The sequence below is a fragment of the Peromyscus eremicus genome, chromosome 1 (assembly GCF_949786415.1).
Source record: "Peromyscus eremicus chromosome 1, PerEre_H2_v1, whole genome shotgun sequence".
NCBI lineage: Eukaryota > Metazoa > Chordata > Mammalia > Rodentia > Cricetidae > Peromyscus > Peromyscus eremicus.
This window is the reverse complement of record NC_081416.1, coordinates 97,540,255-97,556,859: the sequence shown is the minus strand read 5'-3', so window position 1 is coordinate 97,556,859 and position 16,605 is coordinate 97,540,255. Positions and strand designations below refer to the sequence as shown.

Sequence of the window (16,605 nt, the reverse complement as noted above, 5' to 3'; positions counted from 1 at the left end):
TGGTCAGGATGTAAAGTAAATGAGTAAGTTTAACTAATAAAAAACAAACCACTGAACAGAGCTAGGTGTGGTGGTGCATGCCTGTGATCCCAACACTCGGGAGGCAGGCATGTCTCTGTGAGTTGGAGGCCAGCCTGGTCTACAGAGTGAGTTCCAGGACAGGCTCCAAAGCTACACAGAGAAACCCTGTCTTGAAAAACTGAAACAACAAAACAAAACAAAACAAAACGAAAAAACAAAAACATAAACAAACAAAAAAACCAAACCACTAAACAGAATATAAATCACACAGAGTGGCTGATAGTTTAGGAGGAAAATATCAGTGTTAATGGAATATGATCTTAGTGAAGTTAATATAATATGTGTATCTGGCATATATGTGGGAAACCAATTGTGACTAGGCAGTAGGATGTCTGGAATTAGTGAATCTGGAAGTAGAAGAGTGATAAAATTTTGGAAATGAGTACCTAGAATAGAGTGGAGAGAAACACAGAGCTGAGGAGGAAGCAGAATTGAGAGTATGGGCAGTGATGCATGGATAAAAGAAATGTGTTGTACACACATACAGAGAATTTTATTCAGCCTTAAAAACAAGGAAATCCTGTCCTGTGCAACAGCATGCCTGAACCTGAAGGTATTACGATAAGTGAAACAAGCCAGATACAGAAAGAAAACGTAATGCATGACAAATACATGTGGAATCTAAAGCAGCCAGTTTCACAGAAGCAGGGAGGAGAATGGTGGTTGTCCGGTAGAGGGAGGGGAAGTTGGGCAGATATTCAAAGGGCTCAACACTTCACTTACGGGAGATGGATATGATTTAGAAATTCAGCGTTCAGGGATGTGGTGACAGTACACTTGAAACTTGCTGAGATTGTAGACCTCCCCACAAAGGCAAACCCAAAGGAATTATGTGAGGCAATGAGCATTTTGACTAGCTTTATTATGGTGGTATTTTCAGTGTATATACAGTATACCTCAAATACACACGTTTTTAATTTGTCAATTATTCTTCAGTAAGTTTTAGGAAAAAAGAACAGAGAGAAGAACTTGTCTACTTGTACACTGAACTGTTTATACAAGAGTGCCAACATCTCGCATGTATTTGTGAAGGAATCGAGCAGGTCTGTCACCAGCACCGAGGAGGAGAAAGACGATACCAGTCCCATACAAGCAGCAATTTCGGCAAGGAAGTCAGTAAGAACTAATCTGGAAAAAGCTTAGGGAGTAGTTTGCAGTAGAAATCACCTTAAGTGATTTCATCTCTTAAAAGTTTCAGTAAGTCTCACCAGTTTAAATAAATTGCACCAAAATATCCATAAATGAAAGACTTCACTAGATGATTTTTCTTTTCATGTTTTCCTTATTGACTTCATTTCTCTGTGACATAAATTCCATGAAGGCATTTGTCTTCTCCATTCCTGTATTTGGAAGTGACTGGCATGGAGTAGATTTCCAGTGGGATTATTTTTATTTACTTCAAAAAGATTTCTAATATGTATTAAAATATGAAACTTTCGGTCAGTAATAAGATGAAGTTCATGGAAGTAAAAACATTTCTGCTACAGTTTCCTTCTTTGGAGCAGTACATATTTAACTCAAATAACTCGGAGTGCACAGAGGTATTAATATGCTGGGCTGGTGATGGTTCAATGAGCACAAAGAACTTGATCCCACAGTGGAATGAGAGACTCAGATTGTAAAAGTTATCCTCAGACCTACACACATGCTCCGTAACTTACATGTGCACAGTTACACACACACAAATCATATACTGCCTCTCCACCAAACCAAAACCCAAGGGAACAGTGTGTCACACAGAAACAAAAAATTAAAATCCTATGTAAATCAATTCATCAGAGAATACTGTTAACAGAACAAACTAGAAGCTATGTAAATGTGTGAAATGGGAGACTAGAAAACAAAGAGGTACATGGGAAGGTACATAAGGAGGAAAGGGAATGGAGAAATGACATAATTATATTATAATCTCAAAAATTAAAACAATTGAGAAAAGGCATCATGGCATGGCAATAGTGAAGAATATTCTTCACTCATTTTTTTCAAGAAATATTTATAACTCTTCATGTGGTATTGTGCTACACTGGAGACAGGGGCAGCTATAATAGAACCGTGTGGTGGAATTGTGCTGGATTTTGGTTTCCTGATACACCAGTAGGGTTTACCTATTCCTGTCACAAAACAACAAAAGTGAGATGATGGACATTCAATATCTTCCCTATGGTGACCATTTGACTCTATGTATCCAAGAGCATCATGCTCGGCACCTTAAAGATACACAACAAAATCTAATTAAAAAAATAAGCATGATTCCCCAAAGCAGGGAAAAGCAAGAAGTTATGTGGTTGCACATTTATTATCACAGATAGTCAGGCATGCTGGGTAGACAGTATATATGTGAATTCCCCAAAATTCCCCCAAAAGCTGGGAGGGTTATCAATGGAAATGTTTTATTGATAATCACTAGATGCTGACATTAGATCAATAGTTCTATAGACACAACAATATCAACACACTTTAAATGGACTTGATTTTATTTGACAGTTTGTTATGATAATGTGTGTCAACATAGTACTAAGTCGATGATGGTTGAGTGGGTGAAATAAACAAACAAACAAACAAATAAATAAATGTTTGAAAAAACAGGCAGGATTCCAATGCTTAAAGTGTTTCTTTGCCTTTTAGATGTCAGGATCTAAGAGAATCATGTGGAATGAAGTTTGGGGCCTTCCAGAAGGCTTCTAGCCAAATTTCTGTCCTCTGACCTTATGCCTTTCCCACCAAATTATCTCATCCAACCTCATGGAAGCCCTCAAGAATGCTCTTCACTATGGGCTTCCAGTGTTCATGCTATAAAAGAGTTAATAGAGGCTTTATAGTTATATTCTGGCTGTAGAGGAGATCCTAGGGGAGAAGAAAGTCACCTGGATTAGCTCATGGTCCCTGGGGATGCTCAGCGAAAGAATAATTTGTTGCGTGGTTCCTCCCACAGAGTGGCACACTGGCCATGGTAGAGTCTTCTGCCATGTGGACACTCTGGGATAAAGACTGAGCATGACTCCAGGTAGAGCCTGAAGGTTGTGACAGACAATCTGTGATGAGGAGGACACATGTTGGTATTACTCACCAGAGCCTGGTGTATTTGTGGGCCCCCACCCCTGCCATGGATGTGAACTATGAGAGTCTGAGTGAGTGTGATGATGATGGAGATGGGGAACAAGGTGATGGACTGCCTTACTCATCTGGGCATCCAGTAGAGTCTGTGTTTGGAATTTTCTATCTGAGAACAGTCAGAGGACAGTCCAGCTGTTCCTGCAGAAGTTTTTGGACTTAGTGGAAACCTGTATGGAATGAGAAATGAAGCACCTTCTTTTTGACCTCTAAACTCATGTATTTTGTGATTCTGGAGAATTCCATTCCGGTCTGAAGTCTGGATACATAGTAACATACCCAAGGTTATCCTAGAGCAGCAGGTTTAGAGATTTGTCCTCTGAGGGCCCAGAACTGTAGTTTAGATTTTCAATATGAATTAATAAAGTCTACCCTACAAAAAGCCTCCCCAAATAAGTAAGATTAACTACATTTTAAAAACATTTAAAATTATTGCTTGGTCGTTTCATACACTTAAACAATGAATTTGACTCATCCCCACCCCATTTTTCTCTCTCATCTCCCTCCTTCTCCCACTGAGACCCTTCTTTGTGAACCTTTCTCTGCTTTCAGGCCTTCGTTTTGTGTGTGACCCATGGAGTTTAATTAGTTTCTTGCCTGAGTGTGGGCGGAGAGTTATTTATTGCATTCTTATGCAGTGCTAGGGGGAAGAGGCTGTCTTTAGTCTTATGATCCTCATGTCCCTTGTGACTACATCTTGGATTTCACACACTCATGGTTCTTTTAATAAACAAATAGGGTGATTTAATAAAAAATGAGGTAGATAATATGTAAACAATCAAATGGCTATGTTCAATATAATTTTGCTTTTTAAGAGCAGAAGGTGAGTAGGACTTGGCCCAAGCCTGCAGTTTGATGACCCCTGGGGAAAAAACCTCCCAGTCAGCATTTTCAGTTTTGTTTTGTGTTTTTAGAGGAGCTCTGGCTCTGTCGTCTAAGCTGGCTTTGAACTCTCAAACCTCCCAGCACTTTATTTCGCATCTCTGTCTCAAACTGAAGAAGCAGGCGTTTTGCCCCATGATTTACCTGCTTCGAGAGCCCTCTTTTCTGGTAAACGTAGGTAGAGGCTGGAGGCAGGGGTAAAAAGGGAGTACTCTCTCCGACTCACAGCTCCCAGAGGATGCTCCCTGGTGAGAGGAAAGCCAGAATGCTGAATGAGGATGGACTGACATGACTCATGTAAGTCATCGCACAGGTAATTTATGATGTGTGTGGGAGTGAGCTTCACGTAGTTAATGATGGTCTGGCAGTTCCTCCATGTCTGCGAAAGCTTAGGTACGCCTGTGTAGTGTCACAGTGAAGGGCTATTGGTGTGAATTGTGAAAATGTGTGTCAGTGTATACATCTTGATCAGAACCTGTGTGAGTGAACACATACGATGGTGACTATAAAAATGAATGTGGTGAAATTGTGTGTGTGTGTGTGTCTGTGTGTGTGTGTGTGTGCGCGCGCGCGCGTGCGCGCGCGCATCTGTGTATGCCGCTGGCAGAGATGAAACGGAACACAGATGACTCCAATGCTTGCATTATTTTTTCCCATACCAACTGTCAGATGCATCTCTGAAGTTGTAGCATAGCTAGAGTTGTTGGAGAATGGGCTGCAAGCCCTCAAAATATGGTTTGGGTAATCAACATAAGGGAATGAAGGCTTGAAATATTTTTATTGCATGATATTTATTAATTTGGTGTACGTATGTGTGTAGTTATGCACATTCCATGGCATGCATGTAGAAGTCAGAGGATAGCTTGTTGGAGTCAGTTCTCTCCTTCCACTGTGTGGATTCTAGTGATTGAAATCATGTCTTCAGGCTTGGTGGCAGGTATCTTTATGCACTGAATCAGCTTGCTGGCCCAAAGAAGGTTTTTAAATGTAAAGGAAGCTTGATGCTACCTAAACATGGATTCAAATATTAACCTCGCTACTAACAGATTGTTTGAATAAATTATCTGTTTAACTTTCAGTTACTTGTACAAATTTGTGATAGTTTCAATTTCATAGGTTTGGTGTGAGGTTTAAAAATAAGAAACATATTTAATATTCAGGTATTTAATGATTACTATTATAAAATTAAGAAGCATAACTGATAGAGATTGGAGATTCCAGATAGACACATGAAAGGTGACATGAGTTTTGGCAATTGTGATGCAGCAAATGAGTCTAGAGAATGCCATTCAGTGCGGTGTCTGGGTTGCAGGCAGACGGCAATGGGTGAGTGTGAGGAGGGAGGTCGGAGGGCAGGAGAGGACAAACCTTGCTTTTGTGAAATGGAAGGGGGATGAGACATTTGATGTGCATATGTGCACAGCTGGATCAGTCACCAGAGAGGGAGGGGTTGACATCTCTGGAGTGATGGATTAATGTGGAGGGGTTAAGAGAGGGTTGGGGTCCAGCCCACAGGTGGGGTCAGCCTTGCAGAGGAGGAAGAGGGAAAAGATGACTGTGTGCAAATCAACTTGTAGATGCCAAGTGCGGGTGGAGGAGGTGAGGGACTCTAATGGCAGTTTCCTCTGTGAACTAGGAGTCGGAATGTTCTAATTGCCTGATAAATTGAGGCGAGATGGGTTAGGACAGATAGGAACTGATTCAAGTCTGTTCTGGGGATCCAGATTTCAGCCTACCATTTGGACAACCTGGTGGCCTTTGCTCTGTTTGTTCTCCTCTCAGTAAAATGGGAAGGCCACCACAGTTACCTTGGAGTGTGGTGACTGAGACCTGAAGACCTGGGCACAGTCAGCCCTAACTGATCTTTGTTCATTCCATCCATCTCTTCTCTATGCATCATACACAACACTGCAAGAGAGAGCTGCTTAAAATGCATTTTTTCTTTTTTCTTTCTTTTCTTTTCAAGACAGGGTTTCTCTGTGTAACAACCCTGTATCACTGCCTGGTGTGGGGGGCAGGCCCCAAGCACCACAGGGCTCAAAGGGAAATCCACAGAGTCGGCACATACTAGACTTTTTGTCTGAGGGGGTGAGGGAAAAAGACACTCACACACTCTTTTGATGGCTTCCTTCAGACTTTTTCTTTATTCTTCGTTTTCATTCTCTATTCTTTATTTTCCTTCTCTCATTCTCAATGTTTTCCTTCTTACTCTATTTTTATTCTTTTTCCCTTCTAGTTTCCCTTCTAGTTCTTTCTAGCTCTCTCATTCCTGATGTTTTCCTTCTAACTCATTTTAACTCTGTCATTCTCAATGTTTTCCTTCTGATTCTCATTCTTGATGTTTTCCTTCTAGCCCATTTTAACTCTAATTCTTCTTCTTACAGCTTATATACCCCAACAAAGTCTTTCAGGCAATATAGGAATTACAATGTGGTTACATTATGTTTTTCAAGTGAATGATTACAATGAATACAAAACAAACAGTAAAAAACTAGCATGTTTTCCATATCCCTTACATGATTAAACGTTTTATTTAATACAGATGAAAAACAAGTTATTCCAAGAACCTACATACATTCATACCCAAGTAGCTTGTTATAGATTAACTGTGTGGGCAAGCAAGATATTCTTCTCAGTTAGGTCTTTTACTGGCAGGCTGCATTTTGCAGTTACAAAAGAAAGGGTCAATTACTTTATTACTTATCTTGAAAGGTCATCTTATAAGGAATCTTAAAGGAATCACAAACCTAAACTTTTATATATGAAAAAGAATCAGTCAGCTCTACTTTAAATCTTTAGGGTGCATACCTCCTCATACATAGTTTTTTTATATCAGGAGATTGAAGGCAGAAATGGGTATAAGGAATTAATCATTGCCTTTGGTCACCAACCAGTCCTAGCAAGAAAATGACTAATGTCAGCAAGTAATAGTGAGGCTGCTTTGTTCTTGTTCCCTGACCTTAAAGAGTTCCACATTCAACTATGTGACTTTCTAAAACTTTAGATTATCTTCTTGGGTTTTTCACCTCAAAGTTCTTTAATGAAAACATCTTAGCTTAACTTTAATTTATTTTCAAAGCATTGTTTCAGCTATCATGTGCTCCAAAACTTAGGAACACATCTCCCAACATTAAGGTTAAAAGAATTTAAGCTAGCTGGGCTACTGGTACTCAACTGTTTTTCTTATTCATTAACCTAAGCCAATTTATATGATTCTTCAATAGAAATTCATGTGTTCTAGCTGTGTGACACTTCCTTGTATTTATTTTTATTTATCAAAACTCTGTAGCTAGAGTTTTCCTGCCTTGCCCACAGTCAGGACAAATCTCTCTCACCTGCCAGTCCCACAGCTGCTCAGACCCAACCAAGTAAACACAGAGACTTATATTACTTACAAACTGTATGGCCAGGCAGGCTTCTTGCTAACTGTTCTTATATTTTTTTTTTTTTGGTTTTTCGAGACAGGGTTTCTCTGTGTAGTTTTGCACCTTTCCTGGAACTCACTTGGTAGCCCAGGCTGGCCTCGAACTTACAGAGATCCGCCTGGCTCTGCCTCCCGAGTGCTGGGATTAAAGGCGTGCGCCACCACCGCCCAGCCTGTTCTTATATCTTAAATTAACCCATTTCTATAAATCTATACCTTGCCATGTGGCTCGTGGCTTACCGGCATCTTCACATGCTGCTTGTCTTGGTAGCGGCTGGCAGTGTCTCCTTCCATCTTCCTGTTCTTTCTTTTCTCCTCTCTGTTAGTCCCACCTATACTTCCTGCCTTGCCACTGGCCAATCAGTGTTTTATTTATTGACCAATCAGAGCAATTTAACATACAGACCATCCCACAGCAAAATTCTGTAAAAACTAACATTATTATTATCTATTAGACAGTACAGCTTAGGAAGAAATTACCCTTGTAATAATTCACAGGTAAAAATACCTAGTAGAATGGAATGTTTCCATGACATAAACACACTACGTTAGAGGCAGTGAGAATCTTCCCACACCCATTCATACCATGCCAGATACCAGAGACAGATGGCAGCAGCAAACATGTAAAGACAGAGCAGAAGCAAAAGACATTCCAGGATCTGTGGTCTTGGGGCCTGCCCTGTCTGAAATTGACCAATCAGAGAGTTTCTTCCTGGTGGGCTGACACCTTGAACTTCAATTGCCACCTGCTGCTCCTCTGACACGGCCACTGGCAACGCTGGCTGTCCTGAAACTTGATTTGTAGACCAGGCCGGCCTTGAACTTACAGAGATTCATTTACCTCTGCCTCCTGAATGCTGAGATTAAAGGTATGTGCCACCATCATCCAGCCTCCTAAAGAAGGCAGGAGATGGGAAGCTTAGATGGGCAGTATTGATTGACTATAAAATGGTAAAAATTCCTGTCAGAAATGTCTGTTGAAATGTTGAAAGATTGGCATTTACAATGGTAAAGTACCTGCCTAGAATGTATGAGGCTTTTGGTTCCACCACCAGCACCAGTACCAGCACCAGCACCAGCATCACCACCACCACAACCACCACCAACACATGTAGCTTGAAAGAAACAAGGATAAATTAGACTTTGCCAGACTGTAGCTCAGTAGTAGAGCACTTGCCTAGTGTGCACAAAGGCCCTGGGTTTGATTACTAAAGCACAGTGAGAAAAAAAGGAGAGGGCTTCATTTGCAAGAAGAGGCTAGCAATAGTGGGAAACAAATATGTATGAATAGGATGAGAGTGTCTAGGAAACAAGTCTGATAACTCTCGTAGGCATCACCATGCAGTTCTCTGGCCGTCATAGATGCCTGCAGTCCAGGCCGAGGTCTCTTTGAGATGAGTACAAACTTTGCTCCCTTGATGTCCTCCCTGGACTCTCAGCTCCATTTTCAAAAGCTCTTTCAGTCTTTTCTGGCAACTTCTTTTATTTTCCCAGGAAAGATTCTTCAGTGGCTCTTACTACACCAATATAAATTCTAAAGCCTTAGAACAGTGTGCAGCCCTTCCTACTGGCTCCTATCTCCCTCCTCACTGTTATTTTCTACCATGTCATTTTCTCTAGCCCCCAAGTCCTTTGAGATGTCTTTAATGTTGCTCATGCTCTTCTGTTATCACACTTCTTTACTTGGCAAGCTCTTACTTACTCTTCCAGCTTAAGGTCATGAAACATTTCTAGAAAGCTTTTTCTGAATTCTTTCCAAAGCTTCCCAGGTTAGGCTTTTCCTTATATGGTGCTTGGATTATGTAAGTAGACATTGTACTTGACTTTCTGCCTCTTCCTCAAACTGGTCCTCAAGCACCCATCCCTTGAGCAAAGCCGATGCTCAGCTGGCCAGCTGACTTTATAGGCAACTCAGTTGCTACTTTTCTTTTGAGAAGTCATATTCCATGGGAATTGTAGTTTGCTCTTAATGGCTTGTAGCTCTTTAGAACAACCCATGTCTTAAGACCTGTGGCCTTTTAGACTCTGGTGGTTTGTCTTAAAGATGATCTACCCCATCTTTCCCTCTAATTCAAGTGATTAAAGAGAAACCTAGGGCGAGGCAGCAACTTAGTGTGGTCTATATGGTAGATAGAATGTCAAGGATTTATCCACATCTCCTCACCAAGAGATCTGTCATGGGGTCACCACAATTCCTGATCAGAATGCTTTTTGCCATTCTATCCAGTGAAAAATGACCTGTTTTGTCCTCCTCAACCCCATTCAGGTTTTTGGGAAGAGGGAACTGACTGTCATATCCTATACTCCAGTGTACAGATGACCTGGCCTGGGCATGGCAACTTTTAACTACACAGGAACCAGTCATTCACTCTTTATTCTGCTGGGCATCCCTGGCCTGGAAGACCAACATGCATGGATCTCTCTCCCCTTCTTCATTTCCTACCTGGTTGCACTCTTTGGAAACAGCATTCTCATCCTTGTCATCATCACTGAACGCAGCCTCCATGAACCCATGTACCTCTTCCTCTGCATGCTGGCTGTGGCTGACCTCATCCTGTCTACTACCACTGTGCCCAAGGCTCTGGCCATATTCTGGTTTCACGCTGGAGCGATTTCCCTTGATGGATGCGTCACTCAAATCTTCTTCATCCATGCCACCTTCATTGCCGAATCGGGGATTCTGTTGTCCATGGCGTTCGACCGCTATGTGGCCATCTGTGACCCACTGCACTACAGCACAGTGCTCAGTCACATGGCGATCATTAGGATCGGCTTGGCTGTGGTCCTGAGAAGCTTCTGTGTGATACTCCCAGATGTGTTCCTGGTGAAACGGCTGCCTTTCTGCCGCAGCAACGTGCTGCCGCACACCTACTGTGAGCACATGGCTGTTGCTAAATTTGCCTGCGCTGATATTCGTGTCAATGTTTGGTATGGCTTGTCTGTCCTTCTCTCCACTGTAGTGCTTGATGCCTTGCTCATCTTGGTCTCCTACAGTCTCATTCTTTACGCAGTCTTCCGCCTTCCTTCCAGAGGAGCCCGGCAAAAGGCTCTGGGCACATGTGGGTCCCACCTTGGTGTCATTTCCATGTTTTACCTGCCTGGCATTTTTACCATAATTACCCAGAGGTTTGGGCACCGCGTTCCTCTTCATACCCACATTCTACTGGCCAACGTCTGCATGTTGGCCCCTCCCATGCTGAATCCCATCATCTATGGGATCAAAATCAGGCAGATTCGTGAGCGTGTGCTTAGTACTTTGGCTTCACAGTGGAAATTCTGCTAAGTTGGATGAATTAAGTGGCGTATTTACCACACAGAGCTTTACATTGTTTTATCTACTTTACAAAGACTGAAGAATGAATCAAGACTTCCATGGAGAGTGTACAAAGTGACTTGCCCTGACTTTCAAAGTCACTTTGCCATGTGATCCAAGAAGGATAGTGTTTAGGAAGCATGGACTTTTGGGTCAGGATTGAATTCTGACTTTGTGGATGATGATGATGGTGGTGGTGGTGGTGGTGGTGCTGCTGCTGCTGATAGTGATCTGTTGGACCTTGGGCAAATTACTTATTTTCACAGAAACTCTTCTTAGGATATGTTTGGGACATCTTTAAAAGAGGGATGCCCACACCAAAGTAACTAAAAGAACAAGAAAATTTTACTTACAATGAATTTTACTAGTGCATCCAAATGAAAACATTCACATTGAATCTAGATTAATGTAATTGTGTACATATATTTAATTTTACTAAAAATGCATTTAAGTTGGAAATTTGATGTAGTATGTAGTTTGATGCAATAGAAAGCCATTCCGTGGGGTTTGTATGTGCACATGCACTTATCTTAGTTGGGAAGATGACTCTATGAATATCTTGCATAGAAGAAAGCATCAGGTTTATTATTAATTTTTTGCAAAGTGATAGATACATTCCTCTTATTTATTAATCATTGCTTTGATATTAGAGGTCTTTGTAGATTGACTTAAGACCTGAATTAAAACATTACAGCTTAATAAATGTTTATTGTAAAAGCATCACATTTTAGTTTGAATCAAATATGCAGTCTCGTCACAGTCTTCATATTTTTTATTTTTCTCTAGTTGTATCTTTATCATTAGACTGTAGCATGACTGACCTATAAACAGGATTTTTGTTACATATAATGCAGAATAAATTGTAAGTATATTTTAAAATTTCTTCCTTTTTTCTTGAGTATGCTTGAAATTTTTATACATTACTTTTTTTCTACCCTCACTTTAAAATTATTTCCTTGAGAGTTTCATACAATTTTGACCATATTTACCCCTTCTCCTCACACCTTCCAAATCCACGCCCCTTTTCCTATCCTATTCTGTGTCCTCCTCCTCCTCCTTCAAAACCCACCAAGTGCTGTTTATGTTACCCATACACTCTTGGAGATACGGCTCTCACTGGGGGTGGTCCACCCACCGGAGCCCACACCCTTAAAGAAAACTGGCTGTCCCCCTGGCAGCTACCAACTGCCAAAAGCTCCTCAGGTAGGTTGGGACTTTGTGCCCACCTCTCTCTGTGCTGGATCTTGTCTGGCTGGAGCCAGCCCAGATATAATGTTTCTTTAATATTTTTGTGTCTGTTCATTTGAAAGGTGGTGTCAGAATGAAAGATGTTCAGGAAAATCAACAGACTTTCTTTGACTTTAAGCGACAATATTAATCAGAATTGGAGCTAGTGCTTGGAGATCTTTCATTTCTCAAGGTAACTTTTGTGTGGCAGGTAGTGAGTGAGATAATCTGGTATGGCACGGTGTTCAGATAATGAGGAACTGAAAGTTATGTCACTGTAATAGTTCCCTCCCACCAGCATGAGAATCAAAAGATACAAACTATATTTGTAGTGTCAACCTCAAGACAGAAAACGAAGAAGAAAGATCAATTTTATAGTTAATGCTTCAGTTTTTTTCATGTTTTTCCATGAACAGGACACACTCTGTTCCTCCTTCAGCCTACCAGCTGAGCCTTTAGTTGACTTTGCTAATGTATCTTCAGCTCCATGATGATGTCCTCATGCCTGAAGACTCATACTTGGGTCTGTTCTGCTCTTTGAATTTTCCCTTCCTAGGATCTCCTTTCTGTCTAGTATTAAGATAGGCTGTCACTCCTCTTTAGAAGCATCTCTTACCAATGAACTCCTTTTAACTTATTGACATCTTTGTACAATATCTGAATTTTCATGGGATACATAGACGATTTGCTGAGGACAATTAGATTCTGTTTCAGAACGAGAACATAGGAGTTTGGCCTGGCTTATCTTAAATGCACTCAGTTGGGCAAAATCATCTAACTCAAAGCCCATTTTATAATAAATGTTGATTATCTCAGAAAAGTCTTTGGATACTTAAAGTAAAAATCACAATGGTTGTATAGGTGTGCTTTTGCACACTGTAAAATAAAAGTAATTGTGAGAGGAAACCATCATAACCAAGGGACCATTTGTATACTCCTAGGAGTCTTTACCCCGAATAGTCTTAGAATATGTACACATCTTCATAAAGATATAAAAATTCAAATTCATTGCATACAGCATATATGTGGAATGAAGATGTCAGGCAAGGTTATTTCAGTGGGAAGAAATTGTATAAGATTTCACAGAAATTCTGGCTGATAATGTTCACTCTGATCTTTGAGGTAATATAGTAGCCATTTTTATGTTTTATATTTTTATAAGTATACTTATAAAGAAGATGTTTATGTTTTTAATAGCCTCAAGTTGGAAATTACTTCTGGATCATAAATAATGGAATAAATAAACTGTTGTATATCCAAACAATGAGCTATGAATAGCAATGAAAATGAATGGTGTAGCTGAAGTTTTCCTGGTCCTGCCTGGCCCATGGTCAGGACAAATCTCTCTCACCCGTCAGTCCCGCAGCCAAGTAAACACAGAGAGACTTATATTACTTATAAACTGTATGGCCGTGGCAGGCTTCTTGCTATCTAGTTCTTATATCTTAAATTAACCCATTTCTATTAATCTATAAGTTGCCACGTGGCTTGTGGCTTACCGGTATCTTAACATCTGCTTTTCATGGCGGTGGCTGGCAGCATCTCCTGTCTCAGCGTTCCACTTCCCAGAATTCTCCTCTCTCTTTGTCCCATCTATACTTCCTGCCTGGCTACTGGCCAATCAGCACTTTATTTATTAACCAATCAGAGCAACACATTCACAGCATACAGAACATCCCACAGCGGAATGGACTGCACTGGTAATAAAAAGGATGAATCTTAGGTGGGGGTGAGCCAGCCCCAAAGGTGTGAGCATGGGAGGGCTCTCTGCATTTCTCATCCGTTTTGTGGCGACATGAGTAGGGGAATGATACCCTCCCCCAACCCAGCAATGCCTGGGGCAGGTGGGAGAGCTGGCCCTGTGGTCATAAGAGCAGGAGAGCTCTCCCTGACCCCACCAGCTACAACACTTGGGATAGTAGGCTCTGTACCTTGCCAGGACAGCACAATAGAGTCAACCCTGTTAGCGCAGGAGTGGGTGAGCCAGTCCTAGAAGTTGTGAGCATGGGAGAGATGTCATCATTACCCATACGTCTTGTGGTGACATAGGCAGGGGAGAGTTGCCTTCCCCCCTCCCTGTGCATCAGCATCTGGGTGGGAGAGCTGGCCCTGTGGTCATAAGAGTGGGAGAACCAACCCTGTTAGTACAGGTGTGGGTGAGCCAGCCCTGAAGTTGTAAGCATGGTAGAGCTGTCCCCATTTCACATCTGGTGGATCAACCCTACAGCTGCCCAGGCCCAGACTCAAGGTTATGACTTGGTCCACCCCATAATCCATCCCATCTATGATCTGCTGGGGCATGTGAAGGGACCTGACCCGCAGACCCAAAGCTTCAGGATCTCCACAACACAGGGCAACAACAGGATATCCAGGAGGAACCCTAGTGAGGGCCCAGCATTAATAGTGTAGTAGAAACCAGAGGCCTGGAACCAGACCAATGACTCTTTACAGTGAGAACTTGCAAGTAAAGATATATGGACAAAGGGGTTTATGGTGTGACTCACTGTGCCACACTGCAGTTTCCATTTTGTTTCCCTCTTTTCATTTTATTTTCTCTTAAATTTTGTTTTATTTGGGGTGTGTGCAGGGGTGGAGGGTGGATGCAAAGGGACGAGATAATGAATTGGATCAAGATACATGATGTAAAAGACACATAGAATAAAAAAAGAGATGACTCTTACCAATATAATATTGAACATTATGAAGCAAAATTAAGCTAGATATTGGAGAAAGGAGGAAAAGGTTTTACGTAAAGCAGTCAAAGATTACAATAAATCTATGATGTTTAGATACACACACACACACACACACACACACACACACACACATATATGAAGTTAGCATTTACCTTGTGGGTTATGACTCGAAGGGAACCCATTTGGAGCTGCTGAGATGTTGTCAATTGTTTCTAGATGTAGATTCTATCAGTAGGGCATCTTCAGTTTGTTACCAAAATAATCTTCAGTTGCACATGATGTGCACATGCATTTATATCGTCAATAGGCTTTGTTTACAAATCTCGACCATATGCTAGAGTCCCAAGAAAACCTGTATGCCACTATTTGGACTCCTCCTTGGAGCTCCTTCTCCTCTTGAGTTCCCAGAGAAGCTTGAGAACTTTCAGGGTATAGAAGTAGGGGTATGGGGAAGGACCAACACACCTTATAAACACACAAGACATGCCTTTTTGATAAGCCTATTATATTGGTTTCTTCTAGAGAGACTGCAAAACATGTGTTGTACAGGTCAAGTATGGCAGTCTTCCATCTTCAGTCAAAGGGAAAATTTTAGCTATGCTCAGTATTAATTCCAACAATTATTTCCTGAGAACTTGCTCTGTCATAAGCACAAGGGGTGCAATGCTCAGGCTTTAGTAGCCACACCATTCTCAGGCAGCCTTGTCCCAGGACATAGTATCCATTCTCTACAAAGGGCCCAACTGGCTGTACTCATGGCTGCTGTTCCTTATTAGTCTGGCCCTACAGACTGAAAGGCCTGGGTAGGTCTGTGGGGTCTTCAACTCCAGGGCCTGGCCCAGAGTAGCTACTGAACATTCCCTACCACTGAAAGAATCCCAAGGCAGAATCCGAAGTCCAAGAGAGGATATGGCCTCATTCTGGGTGTCAGAGAAAGTGCCTTACATCAAGACAACTCCAAACATCTAAAATGCTCTGAATGGACTCCACTGTGATCAGGGTGTTGCTGGAAGGCCAACCTGAGTTCACGGGCTTAAGAACTGTAGAGGGGAGGAAAGAACAGGGAGGAAAGCTCTCTTTCTTTCTCACTCTTACACATAAAATAGGTGCCACAACAACAAAAGCCCTTGAAAGGTAAGGGAGGACTATTTGGGGGAATGATGGGGGATGATGAGGGAGCAGCACTGTTGGAGGTGAATGTGAGCAGAGTGCATTGATATGTGTGCATGAAAACATAATAATGAAACTTACTATATGCTTACAAAAATTTATGAAAAATTAAAAATCTGTCAGGTTTCACTTTATATTTTGAAATACAGAAGCATATTTTAAATACTCCCAAGGTATTTATTTCTCCAAACATTCTTTGCCCAACTTTACACTAGCTCTAAGTTCAGTTCAGTGTTTATATTTCACTACTGGTGTCACCACCTGCACGTGTTCCACCAAAGCCACTTTTCGTCTAAACAGTGTGACCAGCAGTCACATGGTGAACCCCATGGTCAGCCACTTTGTTCCCCTGAATGGACAAACCACTGCTCTGCTACAAGGTCAAAGCTTGACCTCAAAGTTATTTAGAAGGGAGGGGGGCTTCGGCAAAGCGTACTTCTAAGACAAACAAAGCCACAAAGTGAATTTCTTAAGAACAGGTAACAAAAGGGAACCTCATATTGTTATACATGATTTGGAATGAAAGAAATACAGATGTTTTCTTCTGGTCCAGCTGTTGATACTCTTCCAGTTCCATCCCTGGGCCTCTTCACTGGGTACCACAAAGCCTTCATTTGAGGCATCGAGAATGTCTATAGTCCTCTGTTCATCCTCTTAGCCAGTTAGTTTGACAATTCTTTCAGCTGTCTGAGGTAGACATC

At 41.5% G+C, this 16,605-nt stretch overlaps 1 protein-coding gene across 1 annotated transcript; it reads left to right on the top strand.

The window, feature by feature from the left end:
• Positions 1 to 9,770: 9,770 nt before the first annotated feature.
• On the top strand, positions 9,771 to 11,465 carry LOC131901819 (olfactory receptor 52B4-like). Its single transcript, XM_059252891.1, has one exon. It carries the CDS (start codon positions 9,831 to 9,833, stop codon positions 10,779 to 10,781), a length of 951 nt encoding a protein of 316 aa, XP_059108874.1. The 5' UTR covers positions 9,771 to 9,830; the 3' UTR covers positions 10,782 to 11,465.
• The last annotated feature ends 5,140 nt before the right edge of the window (positions 11,466 to 16,605 follow it).

Coding starts and splice junctions, on each gene's coding strand:
- LOC131901819 (XM_059252891.1), top strand. CDS start 9,831: ATGGCAACTTTTAACTACACAGGAACCAGTCATTCACTCTTTATTCTG.